General features: G+C 39.7%; 1 protein-coding gene across 2 annotated transcripts in view; it reads left to right on the top strand.

Moving 5' to 3' along the window:
- STAC (SH3 and cysteine rich domain) overlaps positions 1 to 26,862 on the top strand; it is a 73,341-nt gene that overhangs the window by 7,399 nt on the left and 39,080 nt on the right. Inside the window, exons 1-2 of one of the 2 annotated variants that reach the window (XM_042817623.1) lie at positions 10,769 to 10,848; positions 15,250 to 15,526. In XM_042817623.1, coding sequence (XP_042673557.1) covers positions 10,846 to 10,848; positions 15,250 to 15,526 — 280 coding nt within the window. In that variant the 5' untranslated portion in view covers positions 10,769 to 10,845. Of the gene's footprint in view, positions 1 to 10,768; positions 10,849 to 15,249; positions 15,527 to 26,862 lie in introns of those variants that run through there. The other variant, XM_042817622.1, reaches the window with a different exon arrangement.

Genomic DNA, 26,862 nt, shown 5'->3' with positions numbered 1-26,862 from the left:
TTAGCAGCAACGTAGCAACCTGCTTACATAGCTATGCTGCTTTCTAGATCACTGCTAAGACCTCCATGCTGCTTTTGATGGAAGTATTAGTTTAGACAGACTCTGGCTTGGGTCTTTCTGTGTCACACTCCAGGGTGCCATGGTGGTATAAAACAAATCCCTAGGGATCTGAGAGTGCTGAAGACTTTGAATTTTTTTTAGGAGAATGAAGCACATCAAACGCTATCCTCTTGAAGTCCCAAACTTTGCTTGAAGGTTTATTTTTTCCCTCACAAATTATTTAATTTAAATGAAAGTAGCACATAACCACTTGATCCCAAACTATTGCTTCTGATAGTCCTATGACAAGTATTTTTCTTGTTGCCTATCTGAGCCATTACTGTAGGTTTATGGGTAGAAGATTACATTGGTCTCATATTTGATATTTTTCCCAATATTTGTCAGGCAGAGGACTAAATTTTCAGTAGTGAATGCACAAATTGATATCCTTGACTCTGTATTCAGTCCTGCACAATTTGCAGTTGCATAGGCGAATGACCAATCAATTAATAATTGTGAGGAAAGGGTGTTTCCTAGCTGCAGAACACTGCAAGTTCAATATGAATTTACAGACCAGAGGCCTTTAGGTGAGTTAACAGTGATTGCTTGAATGCTTTTCTTTTCTTGAGACACAATATGCTTCATTTCTGAGTGCCATTTAAAAGCTTTATTGAAATGCCACACATGCACTGCTTTATTAAGTTCGTTTTAGCAGTCTAGTGTTCTGAATAAGAGAGCAAAATGCGTCTGAAGGGCGGTAACTGATGATTAGGTTTGATTCAGAAAGGAGCAAAATACTACTAGCTGGTGTTCGCAAAGCTACTAAAATCATTATTTATGTATATAAATATATAGCTTTTTTCTCAGAGTAAGTCAAAGAATGACATAGCTCAGGTGAGAGAGCAAAGTCATCCTGACAGCTTTTTATAGCAAATATAGTTAAATATGGTCTTAGAGCTGCACTCACATCTCCGTTACCCCCCAACATTTTATTTCATTTGAGTTTCACAAAAATTATTTATGCAAAATGGAGAGGAATGACCAGCTTTTATAGTCCAAGTCAGATTCCTGACCTGAGGCACAGAAATCCTTGAACATCATATGTATAGGTGTAATATTCCTTACTGATATGCCAGTTTTTCTCCTGCCAGTTTAAAAGCTCTGGTACTGACTCTGAAAACCAAAATATCTCAGGATTGAGCAGAGAGACTGAAAAAAGCCTGCCTATAACAAGGAGGTTGGAATTAGATGATCTTGAAGGTCCCTTCCAACCCAAATCATTCTGTGATTCTATGGTAACGTGACTTGTGATGATGTGCCAGACATGCCTGATAATGAATGTTTTAAGTGTGTTTGTCAAGTGCTCTTTTTTTTTTTTTTTTTGGTCAAAGCCTTTGTTTTGGAGAAGTACTTACTGAATGTGTAAACTTTATTGAGGAACCTTTCCCTCAATGCAGATGAAACAGTCAAAAGAGGAGAAAAATCATAGGTTAATTCATGTAGACCCACTGGTAATCAGAGCCCAACTTTTGGCAGTTAGTAGTTCAGTCTCCCTGTGTTACGAACAGACACAGACAGAAGCAGTTTTATCACAGGTGTAATTTAAAGCAAAAGCCTGTCTAATGTGTTCTGAATTAGCCTCTTTGAGAGGAAATCACTTTCCTTTTACAACAGTACACAGCTACTGCTGAGTTAAGAGCTTGAATTTAAGTAGGGTGAACACCTCTTTGAATCTGTCAGAGCAAGGTCTTGAACCTTACAGACAAAAACTGGCCAACTGTTTCCTTCCCTGGAAGTTTACTCTTCTGCTCACAGTCCTCTCATAGACATTTTGAAAGGCTGCAGTTGTTTTTTTATGTCAATGTGAAAAATAAAAAATCATTCAAAATCAGAACGTTTTTTGCTATGTGGAATTGCTGTTCTGCAGCCAGTCCTATAATAGAAAGTTATGCACCTATGACAAAAAGAGAAAAAAAATTGAGCCTATCCAGGCTTCAAGATATGAAGCACTGCTATTAAATTCTAGCTACAAGATCAATCATGTACTCATTTCATGAAGTATGGGCACAGAGCAGTCTTTGGCAGGTGCACAGCAGTTAGATCTACCTCCTGTAGTTATTCATAATGACAAATGAACTTCACTCTCATGGCCATCCAAAAGATCCAGATGAACACTTAACTTTTTTTGCTGGCTTGTTCTCTCTGCCTTTCAGTACTTCTCTCTCTGCACCTTTTCTCACCCAAATGCTTTAATCCAGGACTAGGCTCTCTGACACAGTGCAAGGTTTGTCTTTAGGGACCAGATTTCGAGGTTTCCGAGGTTAGCCAAGTTTAAACATGCGAGTTAAGAAAATGCATGGTGGTTCTTCAGTCAGGGAAGGGACCTCTTAGAATTAACGTGGATGCTGGCACTCATGCATAAGTACTCTTGGAAAAAAGCAAACCTTACTGTCTGCACTTTCCTTTTCATCTGTCTCCAGGCTGGGCTTGTTTTATTCACAAATAAATTCTTCAAGTTGCATTTTAGTTTCCCTGTGTTGTCTGACATTATACTGTCTGGGCTCTGTGTGTGGGTGCCTATTTATCTCTCAATGTAACATCATGCTCTCTTCCTAATGTATACGAAGGAAACTATACATAAATTTAGAACTCAGACAATGAGGTAACAGAAAACATTCCTTTTGCAAGAAGAAATCAAACCCTCTTCATCTCCACTTGTCTGGGTCTCCTATCTAGGCAGGTAGTAATATAACTCAGGAGATCTCTTTTAACTGTTGCCAATGGAGGGCTTTTGAGCTCCTGTGTCCATAGCATTGTAGGGTCCTGTATACAATTCCAGACTCTTATTCTGCTCTTGGTAGCACTTTTTCTTTCTGCAGTTCCTACCTGGCATCTAAGAAAAATGTTTGGACAAATGAGTCTCTGTAGATACTCAAATCTAAAATTAATTCCAACAGTTGTAACAAACCTACTTGAAACTTGCTAGAATGTACATGAATTAAAAGCATTTTACAAAGATATATTTTTTTTTTAATGAAAACCAAACCTAAAATTTCTGAGGAGAATTCAGCTGTGAATAGATGGTGGCCACAAGAAGGAGCCCCTCAGGTCAGATGAAAAGAACCAGATCCTTTTTAAACAACATGAGGAAACCAGCCTGTTTTTTTTTTTCTGACTCTGCAGGGAACACATTGCTACTTCAGGACTATTGTATTTACTGCAAGTGAGGTAACATCATTTGGCCTTTACTACCAGCTGCTCTGTTCCAGAAAAAGATCTCCTTTCCATGAGTTATCATTCCTCCAGCGCAGTCATACTCAAAGTCACTGCTGTGTATAAAAAAAATCAGTTGATGAGAAAAAGCAGGTATAAATCTTAGAAGTTATCAGTGCACTTGCTCTTCAATTCAGCAGTGGTTGCTTGCTCTTCAGGCTCTGATATCTGCAATAATACGCCACACTCCTCATGGATCAGTGCCACTCTGCTGATACAAGAATGGTAGCTACTCTGACAGCAGCCTGGCCAAAGTGGTGCATTTCATGGAAGTAACCAGGATTCATGTTCACGTTTTTCCAAACATGCTCAGTCCCCACTTGGCTTTCCTTTCCTCTTCTTCCCCACTGCTCTCTTGCCTGCCTGAATCCCTCACGCAACCCCACTGAAGTCACTCCCATTATTTCTGTCAGACAACAATGTTTTACTCATTTGAAATCCCTCACTTTCCTATCATAAAAACAATTACTGTAAAAATCTGTTGGTATCGTATGTCAATACCAAGCTCTTTTCTCTCTCAACACCAACAATCTGAAGTTTAAATATGCTTCTTTTTTTTTTTTTGGAGAGCCTGTGTGACTGTGTTACAAATCTTTTATTAATTTATTGTTTAATTCTTAGCTCGTTGTGCACAGGCTTTCAGTAGCAGCAGCTAAACTTTAAACTTAGATTCTGAGGGGCTTAAAGATCCCTTTTAATACTGAGTAAAAGCTGTAGTACCTCAAAGTTACAGTCTTAAATTCTCCCTTTCTGTTTGTGATGTTCTGTGTATAACTATTTTTTTTTTAGAAGCTAGATGCCTCAGTATAACAGTGCAGTCAGTCATTTTTTTGTCTTGAAACTTTGATAGAGATAATTGGAGAAGGAAAGTTGTGCAGCTGGCGAGGATAAAAATAAAATGTTTTTGTTTTGCAGGGTTGATCTTGAAACAATAGCTGGCTGAAGATGTTCAGCAGCTTGGAAGTTTAGGAAAAATACAAAAGAAACAGATTAGCCTAAGGTAAAAGGAGTAAAAGATGTACCATAAATCTCATACAAAACTTGCCGATTAACACCTCCAAATATATACATTCACATTATAAACTTGATGCATTATTCAGTCCTTAAAGTATCTCCGTCAAGTGCCAAGTAACTGTAATTCCATATATACAACAACATCATCATCAAGATAAACTCTTCATGTGGATATTTGGTTTATTCTTTATGTATGATACTGAATGCAGTTTTTGCTGAGCATCACTTACCTGGAATGAAGGTAAGACAAAGGACAGACTTAATTAGATAGAAACTTTCTGTACTACTAAAAGGTTCCTTGAAAACTGAGTAATACAGGAGTAATTTTCCTTCAAATGATTTGGGAGTGTGGTTTGAAAATTAGAAAATGACTGGAGTAGATGTGTTGGAAGGTATAAATGCATGCCCTAAATTGCGTTATGAGAAGACCTGTAGTGAGGAAACTGTGCCAGATCAGAACTGGATCTGGAAATACGCAGATCTCTGCCATGGTCGATAGTAAAGTAATTAGATGTATAGCAATGAAAATGTTACCAAGGTGGAAAAAGATTTTGATTTATAAATGACAGTATGCGCCATGTATCTGGTAGCTGCTGTAGGACTCTAAAGCTAGAAAAACAAGATGAAAGAAACTCACTGGGGCCCCAAGTAGAGCGCTGAGAAGGCATTAACTATCTTTGCTCGACCTGTGCTGTTGATGCTCCTCCCAGATCCTGGGCTGCAGATCAAGTGGTGCCAAGGCTGTGTTAAATCTGCACACCAGGACAGCAGGGGTCCTGCTGGGCTTCAGAACAGACATTGCCAAAATAACCATGCCAGTAACCTGGTCTCCAGAGCAGCTGGGATGGGACAGTGTCAGGATTTGGGAGGAATAAAAAGAAGAGAGGAGGCAGAAAATTTGCTACCAGGTTGTAAAAATAAGCACTTGGAGGGGAAGGAGGTTGTGAAAACAGAAAAACTGAAAATGAGCCAACAAACACTGCTAATATTCTGTAAGGCATAATCTTCCCACTAAAGAGTTTGAAGTGGAAAGAAGGGAACAAGCTGTATAATTCAGGTGAATCTGTTTGTGGATTGACAGGAAAGGAGGTGCAGAAACCTATGGGATCAAATAAGACAGAATAGCTTTGTTTGTGTGTTGGGTAGTTTTTTTTTTTAAGCTAATAGGCCATATAGCAACCAAATCCTGGCATTATGGTTTTGTTCTTTCTGTGATCAGAAAATGAGAGAGCATTGTTTCAGACTTAAGGCACAGTAGTTAAGCAAGAAATCTAGGCAGAATAAAGTCACACTAGGTACAAATTTGAAACAAACATCTGGGAAAAACAAAAGCAAGAGGCATAGGTGTTCCATGGGTCTGTCAGCATTTGGTTATGGAGGAGAAGAGATTGACTGACGGGGTTTCAGAAATAGGAAGGATGAATAAGGTCCTTCAGATAACAGGATGCCACATGTGTTCAGGTGGCTATTCATGCTACACGCAGAAATCCTTTGCTTTTAATGCACAAAGTAAAAAAGTAAAAACAAAAAGTTTCACTTCAAAAGAAGCAAAACAATAGTCCTGCCAAATCCCCAACCTTTACTTGGGAGCCATGCTCACTGAAGTCAGCTGGAGCTAGGAGTGAGCAAAGACCTTAGGATTTGGCCCAGTGACAACAACTCTGTTCTAGAGCTGAGCACTTATATGCTTTCATCATGAAGCAATTTTAACAGCCTAATTTTGGAACCCCAGAAGGAGGAGTGGATACGCTAAAATATTAACTATCACAACTCCCAGTAGATCTCATTCCTCCTTTCTGTGGACAATACAAATGTGATTATATGGTACGTGGGACCTGTTGCTGATGTTAATTGTCCCCCTCCGTTACTGTCAGCCGCCCTGCCAGATGTATTTCCATGTTTGTTTCAAGAGACATACTACCATTTAAAGTAGTGTCTGCTTTTGCTGAACAGCTAAACAGCTCTGCTTGGAAAAAAAAAAGAAAAAAAAAGGAAAAGAAAAAAAGAACACATGAACAAAATGAATTGGTGAAAATTTATACCATAGGTAGACCTGCACGTCTTAGCAGAAGTTGTCTTTTTTAAGATGATCTGAGTGAGCTTTAATTTCACAAAAGAACAATAATGGAAAATAATGCTGCATGCTTCATAGGTGGACAGATACAAGGCACAATCGTAGATGATTAATCCTACATTCACAATCATATTCATCACAGATTATTCGTGAGAAGAAAAAGAAGCAAAACTCGGGCCTTAATATTATTGCTGCAGACACTCAGCAGGTGCGTGCAGTGTAGCTTCACTTACCTCAGCAGGGCTGCCTGGATTTACATTACTCTGAAATCCAGCCTTTTAATATCCAAAATTCATTGTGCCTCTTCCACTGCTGCAAAGGTTATTACAAGAGTACTTCAGGAGTTACCAAAGGGAAATCACTGTTCCGTTTAGAAGGTGAAATGGAAAAGAGATATCCAAATGGAGCAGCAAAATGCAGGATTTGTGGATGAGACCTCAGAGACAACAGTCTAAATTCCTCTTATGTCAAAAGTTAGGAGATAACCACACGTGCACATCACTGTAATAGGGACAAAGTATGGAGGTGACCAGATGCTTAGCAATCAGATGCCTGAGGTGAACCCAGGGTTATCAACCAAGAAGTAGGAAACATCCATTTTGAAACCGAAAGTTAGAAGAGGATTTTAGAGAAATGGAAGGACTGTTCCTCATCATCTCTTGCTTGTGTTGTAAGCTTGTCTGCTAGCACCAGGAGGAAAGACTGGAGATTAAATTGCCTGGCCATGAAGAGAGGAGCCATGGAGAAAGTTTGTAGCCAGTCATTCCACCAGCCACCTCTCATAACCTACATTACAGGAGATCTCCCACAGCTGATACCACCCATGTTGGAACAGCTGTTTGGTAGAAGGGAGAATATATTCCTGTGATTAAATACAGAATTTATAGTCTTGCCGCCTTCTCTGGAAAGAAGCATCTCCTCCTTGCTAGCTGAGGCAAGAGAAGGGACAAGGCATTTTCCAATCCCAACAAAAAGCAATCAACACGTTTTGGGAATGGATGAAGCATTGCTTAGTTTGATCTGTAACATGTTTTGATCTGTGCATGAGTTCACAAAGGAGGAAGAACTGATGATCACTGGGCTAAACACAGTGAACTCAGCATATATGACTTTGGGGCTCTTAATCTGATTTTCATGATTTGCATGAGAAGATTCTCTGAAAGATGTTCTTGTGAGTTGTGAGCTTGTAATGCTTCAGATTTGAGAAAGATTCACTGGTTTTCCTCTCTGCTAGAAACAGGCTTCATACCTGTTCCTAGCTCAAACCATGACTGAGTGACACAAACACAGTGATAAAACAACCACTCATTCACAAGCATTTTTCTCAAACTCAACTTGTTGTGAAATTTGAAGCAATACTAATAGAGATGAAATCTCTTGGGAACAGAAGTGTAACATAAAGTCTTTTTTTTTAGATTACTGATTCTAGTGTAGCTAGATTAAAAGAAAAAAATGTTGAGTACATCGAAATAGGGCTGCTTGAAAACTTAACAGAAAAAAAATCTTTTAGATAGAACATTTGAGAGTTTTAGCTAGATAAATAAATGTATTTAATTTTGCTGTTCTCAGGGGGAGAAAAAATTGCTTAGCGTTTGATTAAAAAATTAATTTTCTGGTTTTCACATGCATACAAATATTGTTATATTTATTTTGCATATGTTGCCTCCTTTTTACAAGCTGTTTTAAAATGTTTAAAGAACAGTGAGTCTTTAGAAGCTAGTATGAAAATATATTTGGCAGGGAAGTTAATATAAGCTCAGGGTAAGTCACAGTTGCAGAATATCTCACATAGAGTTTACTTTTTTGTGCCTTATGACTAAGTAGCCTGCTCAGAATATCATGAAGACCAAAAAGAATTTCCTTGAAATTTGACAGAAATTATTGTAGTTAATAAACTGTGTGTGTTTCCTCAGGTGTGCCACCCCCTGGAGGGCAGTACTTTGTCCTATTACAGCTTATGCTGAATTTCAAGGCTATGTAAAGGAATTTAGAGCAAAAGGCAAACCATTTCATATTGTCAGGCATTTTATTTCACATTTTTTCTAGTTCTGGTTCTTCGCAATGTTAGAAAATGTACCTCGAACTACAGGTTTTTGGACCAACAACAGAAGGAATTGTTCAGATCTAGGTATTCAGGATGGTTTAAACCAAGCCAGAGAGTTGTACAGAAGGGACAAAACTGCTAAGCAAACACAGTTTGACTACACGTGCAGACTGTACCTCTTGATAATTTAGAGGTCTGCCAATTAGATATGCAAACACACAGCTGCCAAGGATGTAGTACATCAGTAGAGGGCTGAGAACGTGTGATTCACAGTGACATTTGTGGGAATGGTGACAACTGAGCATCTCTTCAGATTGCGTGCTCTGAAAAAAATCCCTGAGGCTCTTTCAGGAATTTTTGCTGTTACGCTCTGATGTGCCAATCAGAGCATCTCATTGGAGTTAGGACTTAGCATGTCAGAGAAAAGCACAATAAGAGACCTGAGTGGAAAGGTTTATATCCTAAACTGGTGTGAGGATCAGTGGGTGAGTATCAAAAACAGTGGAGTTCAGGGAGGGTAATGTAAGGATGATGGTCAGAGCAACAGGATGATGGTCAGAGCAACAGTAGCCAATCAGAGTACCTGGAGGTAACTGGGAAATCAATAATATTATTATTAGGTATTACAGAAAAGATTTTACCTTTGAGAAGTCCAGTACAGTATTTGAGAAGACAGATGATTGATTTTTATTTATTTATTTATTTATTTATTTACAGCAATAACAAATGTATTTGTTCTGATGGCTTTGCAATCTCTCTGGGAAAAAAACACAGATATATTACGTAGCAGATTGTGCAGTGATGAGCATTCTCTGTTTGTCTGTAGTGAATTAAGAGGATTAAAGGCTTCTAAGAAAGCTGTCTAGGGCAGCCGCAAATACATGATAGAGCTAGATTCTCAGACTGTATAAATTGGCAGCAATTGAAGTCAATCTAGCTAATTCAGTTTGTGCTATTGTACAGCAGTGTGTTTGTACTATTTATTATTTAGAAAGGAGAAAATAGAAAAGGAATCAGCTTTGCTTACAAACTTTATCGTGGACACTTTGCCAAAAAACACACCAACCCCTTAAGTGTTTGAAATGTCCTTTTATCTTGTTAATTCTATGAGACATGGTATTTCTCTCATCAACAGATAACAAGCACATTATTTATAAAACTGCATACTGGCTTCAGACATGTCATAACCTTATTTTGCTCATTGAAATGCCAAGGCATTGCATTTTTACATCGAAACTAGAGAAGAACACAACGATCCCACTCTCATCTGTGCTCAAAAATCACTTGCTTTTGTGTCCCTCAATTTTAAGAAGAAAACTGTGAGCCTCCATGCTCACAATAGCAGCATTTCTATTGGAGAAAGTTCCTTATTTGCTCTAATCAATGCAGCGTGCTGAAGTCCAGCAATGCCTTCAGGCTAGCTGACACCCTGGTAACATGTAGTCCTTCAACAAATGCATTTAACATCTGAAATATATTCAGGGGGTTGCTGGTACAAAATGAATGCTCTTTGGCCCAGAAAAATGGATTGCATTTGGTAGAATAGATTTCATTTGTCAACACTGTTGTTCTTTCCCGTTTTTGAAACACTTTTGGTTTGAGTCCCTTTTGGTAATGCACCTGATATGATCTCTAGTTAATCAGTGCAACAGTTCTGCATGTTGAAGTCCTTCATTTATTATAACACAGGAGTGAAATAATTTGGAAAGTTGCTTTAAGAAACTGAAAGAAGGAAGAAATAATTCCTTATAGAAGGTGGATGTTTATTTTGCAGCAGTGAGCAAAAACCACTGACGGCACTTACAGTCTCCATAGCTAAACAAATGAGGTACATTTTATAAGAATTGCAGCAATCAAATTGTCCTAAGGGTTCATCCCAACACCATTAATGCCTCGTGTTACTTGTAATCCATCTAATGATGTTGCTAATGCTACTGTGAAGAAAGGGATAGAGAAGAGCAAGCAATCACTTTTTTTGTTGTTTTTACTAGGACAGTAGCACAGTTGACATCTGAAAATCAGGGTTTTGTCATGTGGTCTGTCAGAAAGCACAGTGGATAAGCTTATTTCATTTGTTCTTTTCTTGTGGAAGATAAAGTTAAGTGTGGAAATTTATAAAAACAACCTTCTTGTTGGCCCTGTGCCATCCAGGAGCCTCTACTACTGCCAAGGATGGCTAGCAGTGGCTGAGCAGGGAGCAAGATTAAGCATGTTGGGAAGTAAATAACTCCCATCAGGATTGCTCTGAATGCCAAAGCTAATGGTCCAAGCAAACACAATATAATCAAATTGCTTGTCCTTCCAGTTAACTACCATTCACCTTGAGATCACTAAGGAGAGAGCTTATGAAAGAGGAGTGAAGCACTCAGGTGGAAGAAGCGGGGCTTTCTCTGAGCTTTGAATGGTAAGAAGCTGTGATGGAGAAGTTCTTCTAGAGAATTGGAGAAGAAACTTACCTTAGCATTTTAATTTCGTTTGGGAGTACAATTTCAAAGCAAACCTCTCAGTTGTGGAACAACTCACAGCCTCATTGAGTGCAGAGTGCTTCTCTTGGGGATTTGCTTGTGCTCCACGTACACACTTACTGCACAGAAGGGCTAATGGGCTGCTCTCTTTCAGAGTATTCTGTGATCTGAAATGTTTGCATGCTGTATGCATTTCAACACCCTCCATTTCGCTCTGCTGATCCGCTCCTACTGAGCCACATTGTCTGCAGTTGTAGGCAGAGCCAGAGAGTCTTGGGAAAGAAGCTTCTAGACATCAGGGAGGTGATTAGGAGCCCAAACAAATTATTCTTTGCAGAAGACAATTGGAAATTTGTATATTTATCTTTTCAATTGCAAAGTTAGTTACATAAAGCAGTTCAAACCTCTGATATCTTTCCAGCTTCCCCTCAAAGTTCTTAAACCAAAATCGTAGACAAGAGTTGTGTGCTTTCCACGTAAAATAAATCCACAGCAAGGGCAGGTGCAACTCCCATTGAAATCAATATCACTGGCAACAACACCACAATAGGAATGAATTTCAGTAGCTGTTCTTTTTCTGCCTGCTGCTTTCAGCCTGCAGCTGAAGAGCTGTAGTAAAGGGAATTCAGAAGAAGAGGAGGTGTTGATAAGCTGTAGTTCATCAGGGCTTCCTGATTCCTTGAAGCACGAACATTCAATAACTCTGAAGAAGATGGAGATTGTGTTGGATAATGCTGAAAAAAAAGGTTAATAAAGATCCAGGGTTTAGCTATTTCACTTATCTCTTCCTTGTCCACAAGTTTAATATATTGAGTTGTGTGACCGATAAAAAGCTTTTGACTAGAGACAAACTCTCTTCCCCATCTAATTCCAACCCACCAGAACATCTTGAATTTGATATCAAAGGTTTGCATTTCTGAAGGATCGGTATTGCGAAGCCTTGTGATCCTATCATAATTCTAGAAAAGTTCTTGTGCTTGTGGGAATTTTAATTTGATCTTATTTATTTATTTATTTATGCAAAAGCTTATTTGAAACCTTCCCTGCAGGACAGAAAATGTGAAAGGCCTAGGAGAATTATCTCCAGTGTGTTTCTTAGAGCCTTTTAGTGATTGGTTTAGGTCTTTGTTCAGTCCATGATTTTGTTTGTGATATTTCACTGGAGTTGGAGTAGGGTCTAACACAGAGCAATTACAGTCTTACATTTTTGCAAAGTTTGGTAGTGTTTTTGCCTATGTCGTAACCTTGGACTCAATTAATTCTGCAGAAGGAAATTAATCATACTAAAATTTGCATACTTCTCTCTCTATTGACACAGCTGGTTCCAGTTGAATTCCAAGCTTCTCCCTTAGGAGTAGCATCACAAGTACATTAAATCAATTAATGGCAGATCAAAACCAAGCCTGTTATAAGCCAGTGTTTACATTTGAAATCATCCTGTTAAAGAGTGGGCCAGGCCATAGCACACTTCACAATGAGAATTCTCCATTTGAGTAACGGCGAGAATGCTCACCTTGAAAATGATTTTAACACAGGATAGTGCTCAGGATTATTAGCTCATGCAGAGATGCCTGCCAAGCCTGTAGATGTAATTTGGTCTAATTTTTCATGAATATCTGTGTTCTGTTCTGAACACTGAGGCTGTAGATGTATGCACAGCTGCACACTCACCTGAGTGCCTATGCATAGGTTTGGACATGCATGGCCTGGATGCTGTACTACCCCCCTTTGGAAAACTTGACTTTTCTGCCCAGGGGAAAAAAGGGTGCTGGAATATATCTAAACTGGCAAATATCTGCACGGTAGAATGCTATAAAGGTAGTAAAAGCAGAACTCCTTGAAACATACTGCATTGCTAAGTTTAAAAGACAGTTGATTCATGATAAAACAAATACTGTATTGCACAGCTTACTCTTCTTTCTGTGGCAGAAGCAGTATTTTGAAATTTAATTAACTTCATGTGACACTATAGAAACGGATGGCAAATCAATAATGAATGCCATTTCAGTCACCCTGTGGTGGTGTAATTCTGTGTTTTTCTGCACTGATTAGGTCTGACTTTGGTGAGAAGCACTTAGGTAGCAAGGGGGCAAGTTATTACTGAGCTTCTGGCTGTCACTGGCAAGATGAAGTAGTTCAAGCACTTAGTAACCACAGTGATTTTGGGTGCCAGTGACTTAACATCTAAGCAGGAGAGGAAGAAACTCACATTTTGTTGGTGCTGTTGTAAGGTGGTTTTCAGGCTCAGCAAGTCCTCTACTTATCCTTCAGCTGAATGATTTTCAGAAAACAGAAGTCACTTTTGCCTCGAAGTTGGCATTTATTGACTTACTTAACTACTCTTCTTTAGCCATTTCCCCACTGAAACTTTCTGACAAACTGGTGGGAATTTCTTTCCTTTGCACCCAGGACTTCTCCTGTTGTGCCCAGAGAGAGATGTGGGACAAGCCCCTAGCTTTGATCCCCCTGGCTCTCAAATCCACTATGGAGAAGCAGCTCAGGGAGCAGAAGGTTTCTCTAGCAGGATGTGGGAAATCTTCCACGTAGCAAACGCAAATGCTGTTAATCAGAGGTGATGGTTTTTGCGCGTTTATTGGGACTGGGGAATTTGGTGTTGTGCAAAGTGGGGAGAGAGCTGGAGAACCTCCCTTCTTCAAGGGCAAGCTGCCTATGTGTGGAAGTGGTAGAGAGGTTTCCCTCAGGATGCCTGCAGGCTCTTATCCCATAGTGCAGTTATGGCTGCACTGCAAAGAGACTGGATGGATCAGAAAGAAGAACTGGGAAGAACAAGTACTCTGGGGCCACTATGTCAGTGTGACAGTCCTATGCTTTTTTGGGAAAGCATGTGAACTCTTCCCTTTAAATCAGTGTGAATTATGATTCCCAATCGTCACTGTTTCTAACATAAACAGCTTCTAATATAAACCATTCCTGCTGGTTTGCCACAGCCAGCCAACGAGGCATGGAAAACATCAGATGTTATATCACATTATATCCAGATAATTGCAGCAGTGATTGAAGTGATTCTGTGATGGCTGATTTATTGCTGAGGAGAAAGGTGGGATGGAGGTATTACACTTTAGAGACAGCAAAGAGAAAGTGGATAAAAGCTGGCTTTCTCAGGATGCTTTCCTTTTATCCTACTCATGGGTGAGTTGACAAAACTGCAAAATGATGTGGTTGATAATCTGATGCCTTCTGTGGGTCACCTCTGTGCCCTTCTCAGCCTTACATAAAACTTTGGGGGAAGGATGAGAGGAGCTCTGATAGGGTACAAGACACGTTGTAGGCAAAGAAACAGTATAAATTTGAGTTGATTATGTCTAATTCTGATACTTAATATTCTGGTGTATGGAACTGTCGAGTCACAGCCTGAACCACTGATTGCTCACCTGAGGCAAGCACTGAGTCAGCCCTGGGAGCACAGGTGAAGGCGATTCAGCTGTGTGACCAAAGAGGTGGAGCTTGGCTGCATCTCTCCTAGATCCATTTAAGGGCTGACTGCCACAGAGGAAGGGTCTGTTCTGGAGATCCCTTCTCTGGGGGAGTCTTTTCTGCGAACCTGGGTCTTTTGATACAGGTGAGCATTCCTTCCCTGTTTCTTTCCAATTTTCACCACAATAATCTTTCCAGATGTAACATCTGGTGATGAATACACAATGCACTTTATAAGGAATTATATGGGTACTTGTTAATTAGTATGAATTAATTAATGCATTAGCTAGCAGTTGACTAGTTAACTATACTGTTATTGCTCCTCAACCTTTTAACCTTTTTTAAAAAAGCTGAACAAGTATTCCTTCATCAAAACTGTGTGTAGTCTGTTTCTGCCAAATTCAAGGCGTTTAATTATATCGAATTTATTTACTGAATTCACTCTTCTTGTAATGCTATTTAACATCTGTTCCTGAAATAGCTTTAAAGGCTGCTGAAGGCTATGCAATGGCTCTAACTTTTCTTATACTTGAATGCGAAGAATATATTCTCCAAGGGAGTGTGTGTGCAGCTCTCTACAGTATCTCGTGGTGGTCACACATGAAAGAAAAATAGCATTCCTTAGGGGTATGGAGTTTATTATCACATCAGAAAATATATGAAGAGTGGTTTATTTTCAAGTAGGGATCTGTTGTTTTGTTTTGTTTTAATTTTGAAATTGCTAGTTAAATTTTAGAGTCAGTTTTATTTCTCAGGTGGCTCCAGGTTTGCTAATGGCTCCCAGGTGCCCGGGGGACAAGAAACTGTCTTTTGCTTACTTAGCAGCAGCAAATGCCAAAACCAAGAGCCTCACCTTGCTGTTGAAAAGAAAGAGGAACTAATTGTGATTGGCTTCTTTCTTGCAGCTGCAGAAACTCAAACGATCACTCTCCTTCAAGACCAAAAGCTTGCGGAGTAAAAGTGCAGACAATTTCTTCCAGAGGACTAACAGTGATGTGAAGCTGCAAGTGGACTTGATGCCGGAGGTGAGCACGAGCACAGGGCAGCTCCCCAGCTCAGAGAGCCAGGCGTCCTCACCCACCAGAACCCAGCAGCTGTCAGAAAACAACAAGGCTCACATCTTCCAGGAGCACATCTTCAAAAAGCCCACCTTCTGTGATGTCTGCAACCACATGATTGTTGGTAAGAAACAATTTTCAAACTCTCTGTGGGCATCCACGTTAGAATGTGCAGGATGACTTTCTGTAATTCGTGAGAGCCCAGATGCCCAACTGAGGGTTCTCATACAAAAAGGGTCTGCATTTAAGTCACATCTGCTGTAAACGAACGTAAAATCTATATTCACTCATGGTTCTCTTTCCTTGGTGATGTGTGTAGTCATACATAACAAGTGAGGGTTTCTACCAGCATTAAATTCTGTGCTCATTTAGGGTATATTGAGCACCAAGTGCAAGCCTTGTTATATATTATACTAGAAACTGCAGAAATTCATCTTGAAAATTTGTTTGCTATTCTTTCTCTTCTATACAGCAGTAATTCTAACTCTTGTTCTTAATAATTGCCCCAACCCTGCTGCCCCTTGTTTTCCATTAAGTATGGTGACGATGCCCAACTACCTCAGCTGGCAGCTGAGCAAGAAGTAGCATCTGCTGGGTGGTAGGCTCTGAGCCACTTGTGTGTGCATGTTGGCTATTCAGAACACGTGCGTTGGCAGAGTAGGTCAACTGAACAAATAAGAACTGAATTCATACTGCAGGCTTTCTTGGGCTTGTTGATTTAGGTGTGTCTCTTCCAGCTGTCTCTGACAATCCAAAAACCTCATACCTTTGAAGGATCTCTCTTCCTCATCTCTGAAAGTGTCCATGTTAATATAAGTTACTGCCATGGATTAACTCTCTGACAGAAATAGAGGACAGAACTAATCATTTATTATTCTCTTGAGCTTGCAAAACGCAGCTTCATGGTGAGCTCTGCTCATAAAGTATTTTTCAATACAGGGCAGAAGATCTAAAAAAGGCATCCTTCACACAGCAGGTTATTTGTATGGGTAGAGATCAGGAAAGAAATGCTGGCAAGTGACTAGAGATGCACTACATGTGTGGTCACTGCTATGGGAAGCTGCAAGAGCTGCTATTCAGTAACACAGTCCTACAAATGCATGTCTCTGCTGCTAGTTTAGTATGCACATGATCTGGCCTCGTTGTTTATCATCTGGCCCCAGCACAGTAAGTGGCAGTGTACCAGTGTGAAAGTGAGTGACAATTTCCATGTTTTGGGGCAGCACATGGAATGAAATGCTGGTTTAGCTTTGTATAGGAGTAGAGCAAGTCTTTGAGTGCAAACTATTGTCTGCAGTTTGTTTAGCTTACTGTAAGAAGCAATGCTCCTTGTTGTGGAACTGCTTTGCATGTGAAAGCTTGGTAAGCCCTTGAAAGATGCTGATAGGATTGTTTGACCTTTCTCAAAGAATGGTACCTTATTTTCCACACAAGGGTGCTTGGTGTCCCCCTGCTTGTTTGAGGAATTGTATTCTTTACATAAGGCAGCTGCCAGTCAGCAGGATGTTAAATCCAATGCAAGACAATCCTGCTTCTGTAAATAAAATGATCAAACAGATGAGTCTTGGTTTTGTCCACCCCAGCTTTACGAAAGTCAGGGGAATAGGAGTTTTGATTTCATATATTTGTTTCTTCCATTTAAGGGGTAGAAAAAGTCAAAGGGAGAAAGATAAAAGCATCAATACCAGAGAAACTGTATAGTCCAGAGATTGAAGGGATGTCTGGAAGATAGGCAAACAAAACAGCTTCTTGTATGGAAGCAGGCTCGGAACTTGTCTCCTCCTATAATGTGAATGAATATTCTATCATAGCTCAGTTTCACAAGCGTATACTGCAAATACAAGTGCTTCTCATTTCTGGCAACTTCTCATGAAAATTGTATGGAGATTAATATGATCACAAATCTGCATGACTCAGTAAAACTGTTCCAAAACACTGCTGCATAAGACAGGTTATTACTGGCAGCAAATTTTGCAGAGAGCAACTCCAGTTCATAAACATCTGTGCCTTGCTAGGTTCTCTATGTCCTGCCTGGGGTAGGAAAGTCCTGAAGCATATCTACTAAGATTCAAAACATCAGCTTTAACCCCACCGATTTTCTGAATTTTTCCTTTTCTTTTGTATCATTTGAGGGCTTCCATTTGCTGTTCTCTGTCTTAGCCTCTTAATTAGGCAATGAAGCTTTTAGTAATTGCTGAAGAAGCTAATGCAACCTACTTTGGCTGGTGGCAGGCTGAGTCAGGTGAATTTCTCTGATCTCCTGTAGCGTATCTTTGCTTGAAGGCTCAGCAGAGAAGAAAAGGTGTTAAGAATTTTACCTTATAATGCATTTGAGTCATGCCCTTATTTTCATAGACAGAAGGCTACTTCCATCGTGTTCTATCTTTGATCCTTACTACAGTCATGCTTGGCTTTTCTGTACTATATTTTAAGCAGCATGGGAGACTTGGGTGTTGCTGTTTGTAGCTCAGTTAATCCACATGATTTGCGCAACTGCTGGTCATGGGGTTGGTGAAGCAAAACAGGCAACTCTTCAGGAAATTATGTCAAGCCTGCTCCCTCAAGCAGACAGGAAAAAAAAGTAATTTCTGTGCAGGAACCCTGTATTTATGCTTGCAACATGGAGTCTATTCGTTCCCTCCATTTGCATTTTTCAAGGGCAGTGACATTTGAGAGTAATGTGTCTCTGGCTTTAAATTCCTTATTGATGAGAGTAAAGGCAAAGGCTACATGCGTGTTTTGAAGGCTGGGGGAAAGTGTCCAGGAAAATCCCAGCTTGACTTTAGATGGTTTCAGTTTTGCCACCAAGAATGATTCCAGGTTCACCTTAAATGGTTCTCCAATTCACAAACTGAGCAGCTCTGTTTGGGGCAGCATGATGAACTGTGCATGGCACGAGCATGCAGCACGCACTTTGGACTCGCTGGCATGGCAGAGCCTGTCTGTAGTTTCAACAAGAGCAGGATGTTTGGAACAGAGACAGCAGGATCCCCGTGCTGCTCTTTTCAGTGACAGCAAAATTAAAATGTGTGAAATGTTATCTACCTACAAAAAATACGCACATTATCCCTCCTTGGTTGTTAGACACCAGGAGCTGAATTTTGCCACTGGAACACAGCACGTGTTCCTGTTTGTTCCTTTGACAGAAGTACAGTTGTAAGGTAAAGGGCAAATCTATGTAATAGGTTTAAGCACTCAAAGGAAGGCGTTTACTAGGATGACTGTAATGCAAATTTGCTCATAAACTCTGGTTCATTCTCAAAAGAAAAAGCAATATTAATTAATATTAATACTGTGCCTTTTACCTTACATTAAAGACAGGAGTGGCTGTGTACCTTCTAACTATACTAGGCTGTGGCTTAAGTTCCACCTCTCTAAGGAGAAGAAAAAATTGCCATAGAAGCAGTAATTTGCTGCCTAATACAGTATGTGAGATAATTTTGGATCCAAAGCAATACTATGATGTGTATGGAACATCCATTTGTTAATGGGGCCTTCCGGCACTGTGAGATGCCATGATACCATCTCCAGTTCTAATACTGAAGTCAGTAGTAATACTTCACGTAATTTCGGAGCAACTCAATAATTTGTTGGAATAAGTGTTCACTTCTGTCACTCACTCTTACACCACTTTGTATTCCCCCACTTCTGCCACTGTGAGCTCCAGGCACTGGTAGGGTTAGGACTGAGGATTCAGCTCCATGATAGGTTATGTATTTTCTTAAGTATGTCTGCTTAAGAACATCCTCTCACAGCATGACTTGTAGAAACTGGTAGAGTTGCTGTTCTTGCTCCTAATTTTTCTACTATTACCGTTCTATTACGATTTTAATATTTAAATCCAACAAGGGAAAATCTCGAAGCCAAAGTATCTCATGCAATGTATCAGTAGGTCATTATTTAGAAGATGCTGGTTTATTTCCTATCACTGAAAAGAAAATGAGGCAGATTTGGAGATGTTTTGGCTTGGTGTTATTTGCAGTGTTCTGTGTTCAGCAAGAATGTGGTAAGCTTTGGCAAGTAAAAGGAGGCAAAGCTGTCTGACATCAACAGAGACAGAAACTCTTAAATTAATGTTTGCATCAGATGAGAAGCTTAAACTATGCAGATCAGAAGGAAGTTCTTGCTTGCTCTTATTCAGTCTCTGGTGTGTCATCAGTCATTTCTGTGGTACTTCGCTCTATAAGAAGTCATGATGTCAGTACTCTGCTCTGGTGTATTAAAAAAAAAAAAAATCTCCATCTGTAGACTTCTCACCATTCTACTCATTTGCAGTTCATTTCCTGTGCTGACTCATATGGAAAAATTTTTATTTTCCACACATTCCAAGCATATTACACATAATTAATATGCTTCCATCTAAAAAAAAAAAAAGTAAGCCACTTTGCTTTCAAAAATAGCTGACTTGAAAGTTGATCCTTTTAAAACTGTGTTTTGAGGGAATTGCTGCTTGTTTATAAGCATCCTTGTGTGTCTCTGTTTCAGAAGTGCACTTAGCAGGTTCATTCTGTGTTTGATCTTGTCACTGACGCACATTTCTGACCTTATTCACTTCACTTTTTTTATTGGGGTATCTTTGTCTGGAAAGACATGGTGGATGACCACAAAGATTCAGAATGACCAAATGAAACTGGTCTGCAATGTCCAGCAATGGTTAAAAATGTGTCTTTTTAGATTGTGCCACTGACACCTTGCCCTTAAACATTTTCTAGTATTTATACTAGGAGCAGTAACAGGACTACAGATAAATGTAGGGACAATGTTTTCATTAAAAGTATACATATAGGCAATATTTTTTGGGTGAGTGTTCGTTTTTCACAGACTGTGTGCTGCCATGATTGTCCACATATAGAGGTAATACAGAGATTAAACTTGGTCTGAAACTTCAAGAGACCAAGTTGAACCTGTGACTTAGATATATGCATTTATAGTTGATCTTGGGACAGATGAGTTTCTTATTTAGAAGATCACTTGCAGATTCTCTAGACTACTGCAGTCCCTTTACATTTAAATTCATCTACCTTCACTCTCAGGAAGCTAACTCAGTTCCAGACAGAGCAACAAAAAGATAAAAACCAACAATAACTCCCTGCTACACTTTACTTCCAGTCTGCTAATTAGTGCGTTTCAATGGTGAAATTATGCTGTATCTTCAGTTCTGATTCACTTTTGCCACTGTCTGTTCTGGCTTAGCCAGGGTATTTGGAGTTCCAACCGACCATCCAAGTGCAATGAATAATTCCTTCTGGACACATCTTTAAAATAAATCCTTTATTTCATTGTGCTGCTGCAGCTTTTGGAACCTTCAACCTTTTTCTCCCTTCAAAGCGTCATCAGCACTGATAAATTGGCCCCGGCTTTTCAAATGCAGGAATGAAGGAAAGAAAGACTTCTGCATTGCAACTTCCTGACTTACTGTTTCAAGAAGATATTCTGGTTTCACCAAAACCTGCCTGTACAGGTAGACAAGGATGCAATAAAAAGCCACAGGCTGATCATGACTGCTTGACATCTACACAGGGTATGTTGTTCAAGGCTCGCAGTTTAGAGGACTCCCTTAGAGCTCCTTTTTTTTTTTTTTTTTTTTTTTTTTCTCTGAAGGTTTTCTTTCAGGTGAAAGGAAAAAAAAGTATCGGTTTTCATCCTACCGTTCCTTTCTCCCAGCCCCTCTACCATCTCTCGGTCACAGATGACCAGGGCTGTAGGTGTGTATTGTCACCACCATACAGGAGATGCCCATGATCAGTTTGTAACCACCTCCCCAAGTGGGCTTACGTGGTCACAACTGAGCCTTCCTGGATGCATTTTCCAGATGATTATAGTGGAGTGTAACATTGTCTGTATTATTTATTATTGATACAAGCGGGCAGCAGGTTTCCCTATGGAAAGGAGTTTTCAAAGCATCTGAGACATAGAATCAGCAAATCAAAGGGTTAGAAAGGACCTCTGGAGATACCATCTAGTGCAACCTCCCTCCAAAATCTGGTTCCCTGGAATTCAATGACTTTTAATTTTGATTGTGAGGGAAAGGGGCAGTTGTGACTGGTACTGGGTGCCGATCTATCTAAATGGGTGAAAAGGCAAGGACTTCAATCTTCCCTTCTTTAAAGATAGTCCTCGATTTAGGAGACTTAGATTCTCACTCCAATTGATTCTGAATAGTTCTGGCCACCAAAACCTTCTTCTGAGAATCAGTGGGTAAATGAAAATTACTTCAATCCTCTCTGGCCTTCTGTGCAAGAGTTTAGGAGAAATGTGTGCATTTTTTTTTTTAATGTAGGAAAAAAGATGATGCAAAATAATGATTTTAATTTATTTATTAGCTTGACATTGAGCCAGCCTTCTCCACTGACAACTTTCTTAACTCAGTAATGCTTCCCAGGAGGAACCTTATAACAAGTGCTAAGCAAAACTCTGCTGAGATTAGAGATTAAGTGTTACACGTAAATCAATTTATGCAGCACATGGTCAACTATGTTACTCAAACATAGACAATGACATCTGGACTCTAAAACTTTCAGAAAGTGGACAGTTTGTACATCAAAAGTACTGAAGATGTGGATGAAGAGAGGGAAAGAGAAGTAGATGCATATAAGGTATATGTACTATAGATGTGCTCTGTGGATACCTCTCCCATTTTTTCTAAACATGATGAGAAATACCCTATCCACACGGGCTCGTATTTGTGAAGTAGCTACAGGGGGCTAAACATTATCCATCTGTTAAATTAATATTTTTCTTTGGTAATAAATAGTTAATCTTATTTTAAAGCAAATATTGAAAGGCAAGTATTTAGTCTGTTTATCCTCTGGGAGGGCTTCCTCCTCTGAGATGAGGCAAGAATGTTAACACTAAATTGGATAATCAGGAACTGCTTAGTTGAGAAAAGAGGGTGGAAGTATATTTTAAATTCTAATTTGTCCTTGAACATCATCAAGCGTGTTTCACATTTGTTACTAAGTAATTTTCAAGCTCACTGTAGTTTTTGAAAAATTGCTATTAATGTGAATTTGCAGTTAATGCTTAGTGAAAAGAGATGTTATGAGGACTGCTCTGAAAGTAATGCTTCCTTTTTTATGCTGACCCACAACATCAGAGGCAAATGCTGGTGGTATGGCGGTAGAGGTTGAACCTTCCCACCCATATTCCATTACATTTTGTTGCCATGTAACAGATGGCAGCAGAGGGGCAGTCTGACCAAATGGCATCTGACATGGAAGTTTGTATGAAACAGGCGTGTCACTGAATTCCTCCATGTGGAATTAATTGCACCCACTGATATCAATTGACACTTGCTGAATGTTTATGGAGGCCAAAGAGTGCAGTGAGGCAGTGGGTGCTATATTTCAGCAGTGGTGACAGAAAGACACACCATGTTCTGGATGGCCATGCGCAGCTGTCACACAAAGTGTCAGCTCATTTGTATGAATTGACAGCTTACAATCAATGAACTGTGTACAGAGCTGAATATCAGCTTCAGTGTGTAGGAAATGATGGTGGCAATGTTTGAATATTGTGAAGTCTGCACCAGGTAGGTCCCGTGGATGCTCACACAGGAACAGAAAACACTGTGCAAGTTTGTCAGGACCTACTGGACAAATACTAAAGGCTGAAGGTGATAGTTTCCTGGATTGTGTCATTTCTGGTGATGAGACATGGTGTGACCATTATAGTCCAGAGCCAAAACAACAGTCCATGGAGTCATGGCATGTGAATTCCTACATCTAAGAAAATGGTCAGGATGCAGTCCATACAGATCAAGTGATGTGCACTGTCTGTTGGGAAAGGGAAGGAGTGATCCTTCTAGATTTCCTCAACTCAGACTGTTACATTTGAGACTGACCAACCTGAAGCTTCCAGAGTTAGGCCAGAGCAGAAGGCAACCTCTCACTTGCCATGCAATAACACCAGGACCCATACCAGTTTGAAGATGAAAGTGCAGAGGGCAGATCCTGGATGGACTGTGCTACCATACCTACCATATGTTGGTGCCTTCTGACTTCATCTGTTCAAGCTGATGAAAGATGGACCACATGTCTTCATAGCAGCTGTGAAACAGTGGGACAGCTCCACTCACAGAGATTTTTATGGGTGCAGCATGCAGGCTCTTGTCCATCACTGGGGAAGATGTATAGTTAGTGGTGCTGACAGTGCTGAAAGGCAGTTTTGTAGCTGAGATTGTGCTCTTCATATCTATTGTAGTTTCTTTGGAAAGAAATAGGAGGCATTACTTTTGGAGCAACTTATATAAATATGTTGACCAGCATTTACTTCCTAATTAGATGGAGAATGGTAAACACTTCCAGTACATATCCAATCTATATTTCAAAGTGATATTAGCCTACATGATTTTGACAAGACTATATTGAGAAAAGCCAACATAGCTGAAGTAATGCTTTTCTTATGTTCTTTTACTGTCTTTGTGACTGCTCGGTAATGTCTGTTGCTCCTGAGATCAGACCTAGAGAAGAACATTATGGTAAACTTAAGTTTTTATGGGGATGAGAAAGAATGCAAAACACCTTTATGTCCTGCTATGTATTTTTTGAGCTCATATGAGAGATCAGATATATTCAGATTAAATGCATCTTTGAAGCCAGCCTTCTAGTGAAATATATCTATATTATTTTTATAGCCTTTTTCTACCAGAGAATCACTGATATGTGGAGAATAAATTGGCACATAGCTGACAAAAGCATTATCAGGAAGGAAACTCATTAGAAACTTCACCGTGCAGAGTGTTGCAAAAGCCATAAAATGAGGCAAGCGGTAGAAATGCCTTTGTAAGAAATAGAATATTGCTATTATATAGAGTAAAATCCCTGCCCACTCTCGCCTGTTACTTTCTTTGACTTCAAAGGATGTCTCGGAGAGCAATGATTCTCATGGCTCATATAGAGCACTGATAGCTGAGAATTACCACTTTTGCCAGCTTCCTTCTGTTTTTGTAACATGAATGCAAGGAACAGAAGTTCAAAGAATTATCTACTCCAAACTGCATTCACTTTAATTTTCCAATTTATTTGCAGTCTAACTTTTTTCCTCTTTGATGTGAGTACAATAGACAGCATATTTTGAAGCATGTTGCATACGTATGGATTACCTCGTCTTTTAATTCAGGAGATGAGCTCTGAAGCGAGATCACAGAATCACAGAATTGCTCAGGTTGGAAAAGACCTAAAAGATCATCAAGTCCAACAACAACCCAACCACACTGCCCCAACTGTATTGTGACTTCATTGTAATTTCCTTTGTAACATGTGATGTATGATCTTGAGAATCCTGAAGTACTTTCACAGAATCACAGAATTGTAGGGGTTGGAAGAGACCTCCAGAGATCATCAAGTCCAACCCCCCTGCCCTACTTTGTTTAGACCATGGCATTACTTCCTGCTTAATGAAAGAGAGGGAAGGAAAAAGAAAGTGTCCATCATCCTCCTTGCAAAACAATTCCACTTTCCTAGCCAAGAGAGGAAATAAGGTATGGCTGCTATAACCTCTAAGTTACTGTGAACTAAACTATTACAGTCAGTATTTCCCTGCTACGCTTTCTCAGCATTCACATTAATGAGTGTTGGGATTATTGGTGTGGGAATGTGTATTTGCAGTGCTAATACAGCCTGTTTTACAAGCTGCACCTCTCAAAAGTGTAGCAAGCTCTTATATCCCATGATTATCTGAGTTACATGGAAGTTTCCAGACATACTCTGTAGTTCTCTGTCTTTTTCTGAAACAGAGAGACAAAGTGGGGGGACAAAAGTGATGCATGTCCTTTGTAAGCACAAACTCAGCATACTGGCATTGTGAAGGGGCTCATCTGCATGTCTGTTTACAGCTGCTTACTGAGCTATCTGCCTTACAGTGTCTGTTAGAGCTAACAAATATAGAAAATTTATACCAAAAATCTGTTTTGATAAACTTTGTCTTTCAATGCAGCTGAGCATGTAAGTCCACTTTTGTATTTGTAATCTCTGGATGGGACAACCTCTGAGTATAACAAATCTCAGATGTCACCAAGAGTGGGAGCAAGGATGGTTTCTTTTGAAGAGCAGCAGATGAGCGATGACCTCTGATGAGCAGTTGTTTTCCAAGATAAGCTGAAGGAACACTGTAGCAGGCCTGCAGGGCATTGAACTCTTTGTTAGCTGAAACAGAGTTTTTCTGGAGAGAGCAGAAAATTCATCTCTTGGGGATATTTCTTACAGATGCATTTCAAAGTGCCCTATCTGTAAAATTCAGGCTGTTTCTAAACCAAAGAAATGTGATAAGAGGTCAGCATTATTTCCAAGGCAGTATAAATGCCAACATAGATCTGGATACTGGGTTTTACTGAAGAACCAGTGATGTTACAACCTTTATCCTGCTTACTATTTCCCTCCCTCCCCGCATCCTTCCCACACCCACAATGTTTTACTCCCTAGATCTTCATCTTCCTCCCCTGCAGTCAGGTCACTGTTGGCTCAGGAAGTTTGGGCTGAAAGATGTTCCTGTAGTGATACTGCTCACACTGAATGATTTAGGACCAAGATCCCTGGACATCTTACAGCACTGATCTCCACGTCTTCCTGTGCAACCTACTCATCAAACTACTTTAGCAGCGAGTTGGACTAGAAGATCTCCAGAGTTCCCTTCCAACCCCTATGATTACATTGTTCTGTGGTCGTCTCCAGGATGTTTTCTTTACTTTGGATGTTGACCTTGTTATTTTTGAGAGCGTCTCTTTACGCTCATCTTCTGGCAGCAGCTCTTTTGGAAGAAAAGAAAAAAAAAGCCAGCAGTTTCTCCAGTCCAAGTAGCACATATGCAGAAAGAAGCACAATCCACAATTATCCTTTTAACTGAGATGCCTGTCACATGTCTTTTTATTAATTGGAGAAATTTGGTTGTGCCACTTGGCTTTAGTCTGTGTTACCATGATTTTCAAGCAGCCCATACTGGTAGAAGCTTGCAAGTAACAAGCTTTAGAGTTCACGAGTTCACTTTTGGATGCTTAGTCATGTTCATATGCAGTTATCTGTTCCCTGATGGTGTTCACTATTTCAGCTATGTTTTCCTCATGACAGTTCCTAAATCTGAATGTATGTATTGACTCAACTGCCCATTAGTGAGATCCAGATATTTGCCAGTGCCTTCTGACATGAAGATCTTCTGCCACCATCCCTCCAGAAAGTTTGTGACTTCTGAGCCTTCCCAACAAACAGCACTGGAAATCATTTTGTTAAAAGCAAAGTTGCCTGCTGGAATTTATTGCATTTTTTTTACAGGTCATGTTGTTCTACAGGCCAGTCGGTTGTAGCTACATTGTGTTGTTATCCTTGTCGTTTTCAATATCTCTGATAGTGGTACCGTAACAATTACAGTCAGTAATTGTTAATTAATTAATTGTTAATTAATTAATTCAGACTTTCAGATAACAAATAAAGTCATGGAAAAACATTAAAAAAACCATAACAAAACATA

The sequence above is a fragment of the Centrocercus urophasianus genome, unplaced genomic scaffold (genome assembly GCF_019232065.1).
Source record: "Centrocercus urophasianus isolate 14NV4802_14NV808 unplaced genomic scaffold, USGS_Curo_1.0 seq_16, whole genome shotgun sequence".
In the NCBI taxonomy this organism is placed as follows: domain Eukaryota; kingdom Metazoa; phylum Chordata; class Aves; order Galliformes; family Phasianidae; genus Centrocercus; species Centrocercus urophasianus.
The sequence above is the reverse complement of the archived record's forward strand: the minus strand, read 5'-3'. Positions and strand labels throughout refer to the sequence as shown.